This window comes from Cupressus sempervirens, chromosome 1 (assembly GCF_028749045.1).
Source record: "Cupressus sempervirens isolate cs-2001-9-10 chromosome 1, ASM2874904v1, whole genome shotgun sequence".
NCBI lineage: Eukaryota > Viridiplantae > Streptophyta > Pinopsida > Cupressales > Cupressaceae > Cupressus > Cupressus sempervirens.
The window spans coordinates 432,232,034-432,248,015 of NC_143118.1; the positions used below are offsets into that span (position 1 = coordinate 432,232,034).

The following is a 15,982-nucleotide window of genomic DNA, read 5'->3' on the forward strand; positions in this document are numbered from 1 at the left end:
GCCTTACCCTCATCCACCCCCCCCTCTCTCTATTGGGCCTAAATTATCCTATTTCTATATTTACCTCTATCTTTGTCCACTCCCCCTTCTATCTTTCTTCCATCTCCCTGCCACTCTAGCGATTGCTTCCTCCTAAATACCTTATATATTTTTACATCATGTCTGTTACTCTCTCTCACACGTCTCTTTCCCAAACATATAATACATATATCTCCCCCCATAATTACTCTCTTTCCCTCTCTCCCCACCCTCCTCTCAACATATCTTCTCCTATTTAACCCCCACACCCCCATCCACCCACTTATCACTATTATCCTCTCTTCCTTCCTTCATTACCATGTCCATCTATCACATTCCCTAGTTATTATATTTACCCCATCTCTCCCCTATTCCCTCTACCATTCCCTCTTTCTCTTATATCCCTCCTCTCACCATCTATTCCTCTTAATTACCATATAGCCCTAGCCCATGTCTCTCTCTCTCTCTCTCTCTCTCTCTCTCTCTCTCCCCCCCCCCCCCCTCATCATGTCTCCATCTCTTTTGGACTATAATTTTCATCCATCCGCTAATTACCACATCTCTCTCTCTCTCTCTCTCTCTCTCTCTCTCTCTCTCTCTCTCTCTCTCTCTCTCTCTCTCACACACACACACACACACACACACACACACACACACACACACCTACCTCTCATCCCTCCTCTCATAATATGGTCCTCCACTTATCCTCTATATCTACCTCATATTTGTCACCCCCTCTCTCTCCCTTTCTCTCTCCTCCTCTCTCTCTCTCTCCCATATGTCTTTAGGTGAACATAATGTCGATAGCCATATCTCCCCTTATCTCACTCTCTTACACATGTCCCCTCCCTTGAGTTTCTTCATCTCTCACATTTTCTCAATGTATACACCATATCACTCACCCTCTCTGCCTTGTGTCACTCTCTCTCTCACATTTCCCTCCCTCTCTCTCACTCTATATACACAAGGGATTTTTTTAGTGGCTATTATTCACCAATTGGCTAATATGTCTCGATTGGGCTATAGAAATTGGCTAAAAAAAATACCGTATACTAGTTGACCAGTTTGCCCAGATTTTATAAAATACTCATATAGTGGTCAAAACATTCGCCACTATTATTACGTAATTTTAGTTTGGTAGTCGGGTTCTTCGCCCATATTTCTCTTTAATGTTTACTCTTATTTGCCACGGAATTAATTGAGTGTCTCTTTCGACGATCATCATTCGCCAAATTCCCATTTTCCTAAGTGAATTTTTTTTTATGAGTGACATTGTACTCCATAGACAACTTACCTTGATATGTGTCAACATTTCGATGACTACCTCGACAATTCTTCTTTCTTCAAGAAATGTTGGCTGAAATTAAACCTCGGCCATTGATCTTGGATCATTAGACGGTCTGAGTTCTCAAATAATATATTTAACCTAATTACATTTCAAAACATAATTCACCATCAATATTAATAATTTTATTAAAAACAAAAATTATAATCACCATTATTTTATAAAAATTGTCTAAACTATTAAAAAATTTGCCACCAAATATCCATCGATTGACGCATAATTCGCCAACACTATTAATTTTTTTCACCCAAATGACATGTGATTCGCCACAATTTTATAAATTTTGGGAGGGGGGGGTTCCTTAAAGTTATCCCTAATATACTCTCTCTCTCTCTCTCTCTCTCTCTCTCTCTCTCTCTCTCTCTCTCTCACTCATGAACCACAAATTATTTCTTAATTATATGACTAATTTAAAATGGTAAATAAATTAATATTGCTACTATCTTTGTATCAATTTATAATAAATTGTCACTTAATTCTTAAAATAGTCCCCTTCCATATTTCAAAGCATCAATCATTTGCTCTTGCAAGAAACAAGTATTGATTTTTTAAATAGTCTTCATCAAAGCCAAAGCATAAATCCTTTGTAATTTGATTTAAATGACCCAAGTCATTTCTAACATGACTATATTAATTTTTTATAAGATGGTATTATGTTATAGACAATTGAAGTTTGAGTTTATGCCTCTTTTTTCATTTTGAAATATTATTGTTAAAAGGTCTTAGAAAGGACTACACCAAGACTTATAGTCATAATAGTTGGTATACAAAGGTCTAGATGTACCAATGAAACTTTTGAATACTTCAAACAACTTAGATTTTTTCTTTAATGTACTTGGTCTCTATAGCAACTTATTAGTAACATAAACTTGTAGTCCACTATCCCAATAATTTTTAACTTATAGAATGAAAGTATTAAATAGTAAAACATTTCAAATAACATCCACACAAGTAAGACACTAGGATTTTACGTGGAAACCCAATTTGGAAAAAACCACTAGTAACATGTCAGCAATTTTTTACTCTTCTAAAGTGAGCTCTATTAAGATCCAACCCTATTAAAGCTTACAATACACATTTTTTGGTGTGACCCTATTAAAGAATTTAATCACCTTGTTAGGAGGACTTAAGAACATTCTATTAGAATGTCACCTTGATTAAAGAATTTACATATGATTGTTAGGTCAACCTTGATTAAAGGATTTTAATTGATACAATGGTTAGGAAGTAGTAGCAGGTTGATCTAATAAATGCAAATCATTTTTACAAATATAGATCACAATGTAGATCATCTGGTAAGTCATTGATTGAACTCCATTCATGTCTCCATCACTATCTCTAATCTTCTTGGAAAATCCTTCAAGCAATCTCTCTTCACATTTTCTCTGCTCCTTCTTCACAACCTTCTACTCTAGTTTGCCAATCAACAAAATTTCCAACTACTAACCTCTCTATATTAATCCTTATGCCTCCTTAAATATTTAGTTCAATATTTTGTCTCTTAAACATCACCGTTGATCTTAAGGTTACATAAGATTCATTGAATCCTTCCATCTTTTTATTTCCAACTTCTCCTTATAGGTACTTCTCAAAACTTCTCTTTGAATCCATGTCTAGAAATTCAAAAACATTTATCTTACATTGAATGATCTATCTCATTAATACTTATCCTTCACACACTTTGACCAACCTAAAAATTCAACTATATCAGCTGGAAATCTCAATTCCTTCACAAAATAACAAATGCTATCACTTGGCAAAAATTGTGTTCCTCAACCTCGATCATCACTAGATGACTCAATCAATAATAATTTTCTTTCTTGGCTTATAATATATTTTCTCAATCTACCTCTTTTGATACTCAATCTCTACTAGTATTCGTTCGACACTATATCTTCTTGGCTTCTACTTTTCACTCAATCAACACTAGAACAGCTTGGCTTCAACTATAAGTTCCTTGTTCTTATGCTTTGAAGCTTGGTTTAACTTATACATTTTTTCCTTTGTTGATCATCTCTTCTAGGATTCAACTCAACTATCTTCTCCACTTTTTGTTATGAATAAACAACACATTATCTTGTTAATGTCCAACTGATCAAGTGCCCATTGTAATTCCACATAAGTCAAAATTTCCACTAGGTCTTCTTGTTATCTCTTCTTTTTGAATCCTCTTCATCTTGATATGGCATTCTACTCAGGTAGAAATTATCTCACCACGTAGGTTTGACATCAATGAAAACATAACAATTGTGCCAATTGTAGTTTCCAACAATCTCCCTCTTTAGCATTGATGATAGCACCTCACTTCAAGTTGCCATCAAATCCAAAGCTCTTGACTTGCTTAAATCAACTCCCTCTATGTTCATTAATAGATCTTCATTAATATCATTAGTTTCATTCTAATTATCTTCCATGGAGCTCTGATAGGCAACACCTCTAGATATCAATTGTATCATCTCACAACTACTTCATATCATATCAAAACATGAACTCCCTCTTTGATTGATATTTTATGAACTTGTCTCCCTCTTTGATGGTAACACCTTCACTAATCTCTTTCTTTACTCTTTCTTCTCAAGGTAAGGGTATGACTTCTCCCTCTTTTCTCATTACTGCATAGGCATCTATTTCATAATCTCTCCATCTTTCATGTATGACTTCTCTATAATCTCTCCCTCTTTAATTGCTTTCTTGGTAACTGCATAGACAATCTCTCCCTCTTTGACAACAATGACAAAGACACTTCAACATTTCAATTGACTCTATCTCATACTTATTCAATATGTATATATCTATTTGTTAGTTCTCTAAACTAGTTTCTTCTTCTATCATCTTCCTTATGACTGATTCGACATCTTGTGCTTCTCTTTTCATAGCTTTAGGTGGGTCCTAAAGTGTAACCTTCTGCATCAATTTGTAAGATATTCTTATCAAAACATTTGATGCAGAGCTCCATCTTATCTTAAGTAGCCCTAGTTAGGGGAATGAACCCCAATTTAACTCTTATATATTCATGAGCATCCTTAGGTAAAGCTATCGTGAAAATATGAGCTATATGTTCCTTTGTATTCATGTACTCCAATCACACTTTATTGTCTTGTGCCAACTCTTTCAAGTAATGGTACTTGATAGAAATGTGCTTGGTCTTGGTGTGAATCACATGATTTTTAGATATATTTATAGCACTTTTGTTATCACAGAATATAACAATAGGTTCAATGGTCTCTTCCTTCATTTCTTTCAATAATTGCTTGATTCACACTATGTTAGAAAGTGCTACTCAAAGCTCCACTACTTATTCTTTTTTTTTTCATCAACATTTCCATCCCAATCTACATCAGTGTACACCCTTAACTCAAAATTTTCATTCTTTTTGTAGTACAATCCATAATTCTATGTTCCTTTCAGATATCTCAGTATTATTTTCACAACCATCATGTGATTCCTCTTAGGATTTTCAAAAATCTAGCAACTATCCCAATTGCTAGTACAATATCTGGTCTGTTATGAACAATATATTATAGTTTTCTAATCATTGATCTATATAAGGTTTGGTTCACATTAGTAGAATCATCATTCCTTGAAAGTTAATGGCTAGTAGCCATGGATGTTCCAACTTGTCTTGAGTCTTCCATTCCAAAAAAAATTAGTATATCCTTGATATACTTACATTGTGTAATGTAGATATCTTTCTTCATTTGATACACTTGTAGGCCAACAAAAAATTTGATCTCTCCAAACATGGACATCTCAAACTCTTGCCTCTTTTGATTTTTAAAAGATTTACACAATGCATCTTTTCCTCCAAATATGATATCATCCACACATATCTCAGCTAACAGTATCCCTTTTTCAAATTCAATCTTCAAGTATAGATTTTCATTATCATCTATCCTTGCAAACCCAATCTTTACCAAATAAGTGTACAACCTTTCACACCATGCTCTAGGGGCTTCTTTCAATCCATACAGTGCTTTATGCAACTTACATACCATATCTCTTTTGTTTGGGTCAACAAATCCGTCAAGTTATTCAATATAGACTCTCTTTTCCAGTATTCAATTTCAAAATGCAGACTTGACATCCATTTGATACACTTTGAATCCTTTGTAAGAAGAATATGCAAGTAGACTTCTCACTCCTAATCTTGCAACAGGGGAAAATGTCTCCCCATAGTCAATACCTTATTTTTGCGCATGTCTCTTACAACTAGTGTTGCTTTGTTTCTTGTGACTTCCCCTTTCTCATTCATCTTGTTTCTAAATACCCACTTTGTACCAATAACATTCTTGGCTTTTGGTCTAAGTACTAGTGACCAAGTTTTTTTCTTCTTTATCTACTCAATCTCTTCATTCATGGCCTAAGTCCAATTTTCATTATCCAAGGCATCTTATACTGATTTAGGCTTAAATACACATAGTAAGCATGTATCACTTCTTAGTCTTTTTCTTGTCATAAATCTTGAATCTGTCTCCAATTATTTGATATAGTGCATGGTGTCTTTTCACATATTTTGCTAGTGTAGTCTTGGGTCTTCTCACTTCTTCTTTAGGTTCATCATGTAGATTAGCTTCAGGTAGCACTTCATGTATCTCAGCTTGTTCTTCTGGTTGTTCATAAATCACTTATTGATGCTCGATGCACTCTTCTTGATGCTCGACATCAATTGCATGATGCTCAGTGTGTTGCTGATGTAACTCAACACATATAGTTGTTGTTTCTTGATTGCTTTCTTCTCAGGTTTAGGGAATGTGCTGGGCTCACCTTCATCAATGTATGTGAAATTTCTACAATCTTCAAGTTCCTTCTTATATTCAACTTCATTTTTTTTGCATATTCATCAACTTTCACATTTGCACTTTCCACAACTTTGTTAGTGTTAAAATTCAAACACTTATATACTTTGTTTTTAGTGGAATATCCTAAGAATATACCTTCATCATTCTTTGTGTCAATTTTTCCATGTTTTCTATCTTTTAGTATATAGAATTTGCTTCTAAAAACTTTGAAATATTTCACATTAGGTGCATATCCATACCATAACTCAAAAAGTGTGATATTTGTACCATTCTTGACTTGTACTCTATTCGAGGTATAAACTATAGTGCTCACAACTTATCTCTTATACTTAGGTGCAACATTCTTCTCCATCATCAATGTCCTAGCACTATCCATGATTGATCTTTTCAGCCTTTCATCTATACCATTCTGTGGAGGGGTCCTTGCTGCAAAAATTTATCTCTTGATTCCTCTATCATTGTAGAATGTGTTGAATTCTTCAAATATGAATTCACCTCCTCTATCAAATCTCAGACACTTCAATCTTTTACATTTTTTTTTCCAACTCTAGCCAAATACCACTTAAACATTTGAAATGCATCAAGATTTTCTTTAAGAAACATCATAGTCATCATTCTAGAGTAGTCATCAACAAATAGAATAAAACATAACATCAAAAGTATAGGTCTTGCTCTTGAAACTAGACTTTGTCATTTTTCCCAATTGACACTATTTACATATCACATTACCAAGTTTCTTCAATCTTGGTAAACCTCTTATTGTCTTCATCTTACTAATGCTTAACAAATTGTAAAAGTTTACATGACATAGCCTCTTATTCCATAATCATATATCATTGCATTATGCAAACAAGCATGTATCATCATATAGGTCTAGATAGAATAAGTTACCTCTTGTTCGGTCTCCACTTCCAATCAATTCACTAGAACCATTGTAGATCTTAGCCTTCTTGTTTTGAAATTCAAATTTGTATCCTAAACTATTCAACTGTGGCACACTCAAAAAATTGTAATTAAGTCCTTCAACCCAATAAATATTATCGCATCTGATCTTATCAATCAATCTTATTGATCCTTTACCTTTCACATGACATGGTGCATCATTACCAAACTTAACACTACCTCCTTTATAATGTTCTAAGGTTTCAAATTTAGTTTTATCACCAGTCATGTGATGTGAGCAACCACTATAAATTATCCATCCATCACCTTTACTCACATATTAAATAAGTACAATTTTCTCATTTTCATCAGAATCATCTGTCATAGAAACATAAACAACTTCTTCATCAAAACTATCTAAATCATCATTAGTCTCTTGTTCAGCAATGTAACAAGACTTTTACCTTTTCCCTTGTAGTCTTTGTATCCTTTGTTTTCTTTTCCATTCTTTTTCCCTTGAACTTGTTGTCTTTACTTTCATCCTTGTCATCCTTGTCAAGACATCTTGCAGTAATATGACCAACTTTATTGCATGAAAAACATATTATAGGAACCTTATAATTTTTCTTTGCCTCTTCATAGTCTCCTAGCCATTAATGCTTCAAAATCCTTAAGATCTTCATCACAAGATTCACTCTCACTAACCTTATACTTTCCTCTCTTCTTCTTAGAATTATGTAAAACCAATTGTAACTTGAAAGTAGACCAAATAGCAGGGGTAGTAAAATTATCAAAAATTGGCAATTCAAAAGCAATAAGTCTACCAACTAGACTATCTCAGTTCTTGTATTGCAAAAACTCTAATAGCATAAATAGGAAGTAAAGTTCTTAATACATTGTTGATCACATTCTCATCACAAATCTTTCCATTGGATCCTCTTATTGCATTCACAACTTCTTTGATTCTTCCAACATATTGAGCAATGTTCTCAACTTCTACCATCTTCATGTCATACAACTTTCCTCTCAAGCTTTCTGATTTGGCTCTTAGTACATTTTTGTCTCCTCCATGGATCAATGCCAACTTTTCCCACATCTTCTTTGCACTATTGTAGTCTTTTATGTCATCAAATTCTGAGTAACTTAAAGGATAGATGCAAACTCTAACATTGCATGATTGTGCTTGCATTTCTCCTTTATCTGTTGGGTTGTCATAGGTGCAAGTAATGCTATGTATTCATGATCCAAGTGGTATATTGTTGAATCTCCAATTCTAACAATGTGTAGCTTCATCAAGCTTTTCCATTCATGGAAATTTTCCTTGTTCAACTTGGGTACCTCTTTTTAGTATATCTTGATCTTTAGCTTTAAGTCCCTTCGAAAATTTCTTCACAAGCATCACAAGCTCTAATACCAATTGTTAGAATGATTTAGAACAACTAAGAAGGGGGTGGGGAATCCTTAGGTTCAAATGTACCAATTAAACTTTTGATTACTTCAAACAACTTAGATCTATTCTTTAATCCACTCGGACTTTATAGCAACTTATTAGTAACATAAACGTGTAGTCCATAATCAAAATAATCACTAACTTGCAAAATGTAAAACAGTAAACTATAAAATATCTCAAATAACATCCTCACAAGTAAGACATAAGGATTTAACATGGAAACCACCAGTAATATGTCACTAAATTTTTATGAAGTGAGTTCTATTAGGAGCCAACCCTGTTAAAGGTTACAATACACATTGTTATGTGTGACCCTGTTAAAGGATTTAATCACCTTGTTAGGAGTGGCCTTGTTAGAGGACTTAGGAACATTCCATTAGAATGTCACCTTGATTAAATGATTTACAAATTTTTTTTAGATCAACCTTGATTAAAGGATTATAATGATATGATGATTAGAAAGTAATAGCAAGTTGATGTGATGAATACAACTCACTTTTGTAAATACAAATCACAATGTAGCTCATTTGCTAAGTCATTCACTGAACTCCATTCATGTCTCTATCACTATCTCTAATCTACATGGAAAATCCTTCAAGCAATCACTCTTCACAACCTTCTTCTCTAGTTTGTCAGTCAACAAAACTAGCAACTGCTAACCTCTCTAGGTTAATCCTTATGCTTTCTCAAATAGGTAGCTTTGATCTTTTACCACTTAAACATCCCAGTTGATCTTAGGGTTAGGTTAGATTCATTTAATCCTTCCATTTTTTCATTTCCTCCTTCTAGATATTTCTCAAAACTTCTCTTTGACTCCATGCCTAGAACGCTCAAACACAATTTTTCTTGCATTAAATGATCTAGCTCATCAATAATTATCCTTTACGCACTTTGCCCAATCCAAAAATTCAACTATGTCGGCTAGGAATCTCAATTCCTCCATAAAATAACAAATGATGTCACTCAACCAAAATTGTGTTCTTCTACCTCAGTCATCACTAGATAACTCAGTCAATATTAATTGTCTTGCTCGACTTGTTTAGACTACCTTTTCTGATACCCATTCTTTACTGGTACTCAGTTGATAGTATATTTGTTTGGCTTCAACTATTCACTTGGTCAACACTAGCACAACTCGTCTTCAACTATAAGTTCCTTAATCTTCTACTTTGAAGCTTGGTTTAGCTTATGAATTTGGGCCTTAATTGATCATCTCTTCTAGGCTTCAACTCAACTATCTTCTCCGCTCAATGTTATGATTAAGAAACACATTATCTTGTCAAGGTACAATTGATCAAGTGCCTGTTGTAATTCCTCAGAACTCAACCTTTCCACTAGGCCTTCTTGTTATCTCCTCTTTTCAAATCCTCTTCATCAATCATCTTGATATGGCACTCTATTTAGGTAGCAACTGTCTCACCAAGTAGGTTTGAAATCAATGACAACATAACAATTGTTCCAATTGTAGTTTCCAACATACACTAGTATACTTTTTTGTTCAGAATGAGCATTATGCTATATATTTATATACAAAGAAAATTACAAAGTTAGACACTTCAACTCACAAACTCATAGCAATTTTACTGAATTTAATATGGCATTATTGATCTAGGAATGAGAGTGTTTGCCATGGCATTATTGATCCATTTCTACATCTAACAAGGTTCAAAGTCACTTCTAACAAGGTGAGCCCCTAGAAAGGATGCTTTTATGCTCTTAACCAAGCAACTCATTCATTGTAGTACTGAGCTTGGTGTGTATCATCCCCACTGCAATTTTCACCTTCTATCAAAGGTTTTTACATAACCAAAATCGTTGTGTTATGTGTGATGAATGTCCAGTGGTCAGTCATATGTTTTACTGTTTGGAGGTTAGCAAAAAAAATAATCCAAAACCAATGTGTTATGTGTGATGAATGTGTGGTGGTGTGTTATATGTTTTACTATTTGGAAGTTAGCAATTTAATTTTTTAGATTGGTGTTTAAAGTTTTAAACTATCTTTATGTATCGATTCACCCTGCCCTACTCACCCCTTGCCTTAGTACTTAAAGAGTCCTAAGAATAATAATGTTAAGAAAGTCAACTTATATAATGAGAATTCTAGAGTTTATCTTTTTGGCCCACTAAAATCCCTACCAATGACTTCCACATAGTGACTCATTTGAACCCCTAGTGGCCTCACAAAGCTTCATTGCTATCTCAGAGCACTCATCTTCCTCCAGCTTTGTCTTAGATTCCTTTCAATGCACTATCAAGTTTAGCTTTAAGCAATTTGAAAAGATTGTGTTTGGGAATGTAGTTTTCTTATAACCAAATTATGTCCCTAGTACTTGTAATATGTTTTTAATCTTATTCATATTATTTAAATTCTTCTTACATTTTAATATGCCAGAATCAAAAACAAATTAATTGAGAACATTAAATTTTTCATTTTTCAAATTAAATGTAATGAAAAATTAAATAATTTATTAAGTTTATACAATTTGTATTATTGAACTCAGTAGTAAAATATGTGTGAAACTTAAGATTATAAAGATTAGTGATACAAACTCTTTTAAACCATAAATAATTTATTAATTATATTCACATAATTTTAAATGCTCAAGAAACTAATATTGCTAATATCTTTGCACCAATTTATAATAAATTGTCCCTTTATTCTTTAAAAAAATCACCTTCTCTGCTTCAGTACATGAATCATTTGCTCTACCAAGGAAGAGGTATTAATTTTTTTAAATTTCTTCATCAAACCAAAGGATAATTGCTCTCTTAGATCAATTTATCTGTGCCAGGTCATCTTTTAGATTACTTCATTGAATTTTTGGAAGATGGTTTTCTGTCATGGACATTTGAACTTATATTTTACGCCTATATTGTTCATTTTTATTTATTACAGTTAAAGGACCTAGAATGGAATTAAGAAAAAAAACATTGCACCAAAACATTTTTACAGCCATAGTATTTGGTTTTGACATAATATTCTAATACACTTTTCTGTCCATCTGGGAATTTCAAGACTTGGATTAAGAGAGAGCATTCTGCAATCTATTCATATACAAAGCAAATTACAAAGTTAGAAACTTCAGCTCACAAGCTCATAACAGCTTTACTGAATTCAATATGGCATTATTGATCTTGGAATGAGAATTTCTGCAATGTTCTTGTGCCATGGATCTGAGAGATGAGTAGCCAGGTTCTCCAAAGGTCCCGTCCCTGGGTTAGCTGAGGCTTGTACACAGAATCCTACAAATGCTAAGAGAGCAAGACGACCTACAAGAAAAACACAATATCATTATGTAAGTGAAAGGAAATTCTACATTATCGATAATAAATTTCCACAATCCAGTCTTATATATTTCTAGATGAGATTGTGTATAATTTTTCAATCATCAATATTTTAGATCATACTCAATGATCCATTAGAATGAGAAAATCCAAGAAAACTCAAAAAAAAATCATCACTAAGGATGATCTGACAATCTCATCTAAAAGCATAATATATAAGAAAATTCGACATATCAGATTCCACCAAACCGATTGTTTAAAACACCGGCATTTACAAACCCAAGGGAACTCAGTAAACTAATGTTAGATAGGTTTCTTAATTTCCAATTAGACTTGAAACTAATTACCAATGATCTTAGTTTTCAGAACCCTTAACAGTTATTTTCTCAATCTGTAGGTATAAAGACTAAAACATGAATTATCCCTACATTGCATTTGCTTGGTATTCACTATTTACCATGTCTTATGCGTGAATTGCAAAAGCAAATATACAGAGTAAATCAATATATAGTCAAACATATTATAAATCAAATTTCAAAGATCGGCAGTTCCTTGTAGTTTTCCAAAAATTATTCAAAAGAATTATGTCACTGCTAAGGCTTCCCAGTCTTCAGGGGCACTGAAATACAAATTCATTCACTACCAATTGACTGTGGAGCCTGATGGTCTTTGTTAATCAACCAAGACATGTTTCTTTCACATAGTGGTAGATGCTTCCGCTAAACTTTAACCTACTGAAAAATAATTAATTGAGGAAAGAGAGGTACTCACCATTTTTCAGCTCTTTCACCTTCATTTCCTGGAACTTCTTAGGATCCTTGGAGTATCCAAGAGGATCAAATGCACCACCAGGGTATTTTCTCTTCTCAGGATCAGGCTCTATATTTCGTTGGTTCTCAACAAAAGCAATTGCAAGGAACTCAATAACAAGAATAATGGGAAGTGTACCCCATGGGACTGGAGCACCAAAATAGGTTGCTTGGCCACCTGGTTCTGCTGCCCATTTCTGAGCATCTATCCAGTTACCCAGACCTAGTGCTTCAGGTATCAACATTCCTGGCTGCAATGGTCAACAATTAAAAAAACAATTAACACAAATTTACTTCAATGATTTCAGCAGCACAAGGAAGACAAAAAGTTTAAAAGAATAGGATGATTATATAATGGATTTAAAATAGTTAGAATCCGTTTTGCTAATTTCAATGTAATGAGTGCCAAATGCCCATTAAAAGCAAATCATAGGGTTGTTCACGTAAGACACTACTCATGAGAGATGATCCGATGGGATGTATACAAAGAATGTTTCAATATTAAATACTCTACAGTCTACTCATTTAGTTCCAAAAGGGATATCTAATAGTGCTGGACAGTATAAATTTTGAATTCATATATGCTCAAAATTAAAAACTTAAGGGGAAATAAGTGTTACTGTGGATATCAATTGAAGGACCGAATAAGAAAGATTCAAAAAAAATGATTTCTCACCTTCAAGTTTTAAAGCCTCGTCTATTCGAACAAATTTCTTCCAGAGTCTCCTTCAAAGGAGTAGGTAGTTTACTTGAATTTTGACAAAATCTTAGCGCTTCAAAGCCTGTGGAATAGGGTTGAGATTTTCATGCCTTATCTCAACTGTCCAAGTACTACTGAAATTGCAACCTGGAGCAGGGTTGAGATTTCATGTTTTACCTCAGATGTCAAATAGGAAGTTTTAATCAAACCGAGATGAAGCATATTTGGCTAGAATATCGTAGACAAGTTTTAAATCTCTCTAATTATGTGAGTTTTAAGAACTTGTTTCTATTTGAGTTTTAAGAACTTCGTTCTATACGGGGTATTTGGAGAAAAAGGCATCAGAAAAAAAGTTTAAAATTGCAGTTTTCAACTCTTACAAATTCACCATACCACTGATTACACAAATTGTAGGAACGACAGAAGAAGTTTGTAGCCACAAAAATGTAGGTTTCAGGTATGAGGGAAACTGCTCCCACTAATCATAATGCGAGATAAGTGACACTTAACAGGGCGATATTGGGTTTCAACGTCAATAGATGAATGACATGAATCCAATGAATTATGAAAGAATAAGATGGCCTTGAAGATGTATATCAGGTGAGACCCACAAAAAAGAAGATGAAAGAAATATTTTAAAGAAAAAAATATCAACCAAAAGATTCAAAGGGAGGTTAAACCATATTTAAAGCATACAAATGGGAAATTTACTGTAGGTGGCCAAGCTAAGCTACAAGAAACTATCCTGGTGTAGACCAGAAGGTTCATCCTCACCAAACAGAAATTAATAAATAAATAACAAAGTTGCCACGGTAGTTTAATAATTGTAATAGTGTCATAGTTTCTTCTTAGAGGGGAATATTGAAAATGACGCTCAAAATAAACAAGACATACAAGTTTTAAGAATGCTACAAATGTTGCAATTCTCAAAGTTTAGTGTAATGACCGGGACTGATTGTTGATTGTTGAGGAGAGTAGATTCAATTCCAACTTGAGTCTACATTCAATGTTGCATTTCTATATGGTCGAAGAGACATTAATCACACAATATGGTACACTGCCAAAAAATACATGAAAAGCGTAACGAAAAGGAAGAAATGCATTGAGCCATATTTTGAGCTTTGGGAAGATAGACCATGTATGCATCAAATCAGATAGAATCCAGTTTTGATTTGAAAGAAAGAAGAAAACTCCTGGAGTTTGAGAAAGAAAGGCATAACTATAAGTCCCAAAAAAGAGAGTGGTAGAAACCTACAAAAGAACCTAACTCTTATGACTTGAGCAAACCCGCAAGACGTGTATGCGTAAAACACAACATACGATGGTTCCAAAAACCTGCCTTAATCTTTTATGGAGTGATAGACTGTTTAGAGAAATTTCATGGCTGCAAAAAAAAGAAGAATCTACAAGAAGTCTAAGTTAAACAAACTTAACAAGAAAACACATCCTTCTTTTGATCTGGCTTCCTTTAATAATATAATAGTAAGTAGATTTTCACAATCTATAAAAATACTTTGAATGCTGTTTTTGGATTTGATTATGTTATTATTTTTCCATCAATATTTTGGATTGCACTCCGTGATCCATCTCAGAACAAAGAGAGAAAGCGTAAGGGAAGAATCTTTCCCTATTCATCATAAAGTAAGATCATATTGATGGAAAAATAATAACACAATTGAAATTCAAAGAATTCCTATAGGCCTAATTACACAAAAATTTAAAATCAGAATTCAAGAGGATTCATTTTGAAACTAAATACATGATTATAGAAACAAAACTCTAAGCAAACAAGTATTCTGTGATCGTTGCCACGGACCAATTCACCCTTAAGGGCATCAAAATTCATCCAATCTCTAATAAACTTAGATAAATATTCAAGAAGAGGAACAAGGGGTACTCACCACTGCTATCATGGCCCATCTGCAATGAATCAATTCAGATTCCTTGTAGCGTTCCAAATTCTCTGGAATGGCTCCTAAACCCAATGGGTCAAATCCAAAATCTCTGCAAATGTGTCGAAACCGGCACATCATCAAAACGTGAAATTATAAACATTCTCTAATACCATAGTTAGGGCAGAACATGAGAATCAGGAAGTCCAAAATTTGGGGGAAACCAAAACACGAGACTGCAAAATGTGGGTAAAATTAACAAGAGCTATGCCCTAAATGTGTAATATAAACATACCCAGGAGCGGATCCATCAAGGTAAGGAGGGCGAGGCTGGCCAGGCATCCAGTCAGAAGATTTGGTGGTCGTAAAGCAGACATGGCTGCTAGTGCTACCCAATGACACTGTGTTGCTGCTTCCTGAGAAAAACCTTGATCTACTTGAAGAAAATGCCCTTGAAAACCCTGCTGGTCTTGCAACTACATGGGAGCAGGCCATAGTGGTTGCCATGATTGTTGTTCACACAACTGCTCTAAGAGCAACCGAGTTATTTTTCAAGCATATAATAATGAAGCAATTTACAGAGTGGGGTATTGATATGCAGATATCCAGACGACATTGGCAATTGGATAATGGGTGGTTACTGCTTGCTGATGATTGGTACACGTGCCATAACAGGATAGAGGTGGGAAATATTGATCTCTCGCAGAGGATATGAAGTGAACATGAGGCGCACATTTCCTACACCTGGCATTTAGATTTTAAAAAATCAAAAATTTACTCACAACCCTTAGTTCTAAAATTT

The 15,982-nt window shown here is 34.0% G+C and overlaps 1 protein-coding gene across 1 annotated transcript; it reads right to left on the reverse strand.

Moving 5' to 3' along the window:
- Window positions 1-11,425: 11,425 nt before the first annotated feature.
- Window positions 11,426-15,752, reverse strand: LHCA1 (chlorophyll a-b binding protein 6). Its single transcript, XM_089827611.1, has 4 exons — window positions 15,476-15,752; window positions 15,190-15,292; window positions 12,551-12,839; window positions 11,426-11,764 (listed from the first exon to the last, which is right to left on the reverse strand). The coding sequence occupies exons 1-4, from the start codon at window positions 15,685-15,687 to the stop codon at window positions 11,610-11,612; spliced, it is 759 nt and encodes a 252-aa protein (XP_089683737.1). The 5' UTR covers window positions 15,688-15,752; the 3' UTR covers window positions 11,426-11,609.
- Window positions 15,753-15,982: the final 230 nt, after the last annotated feature.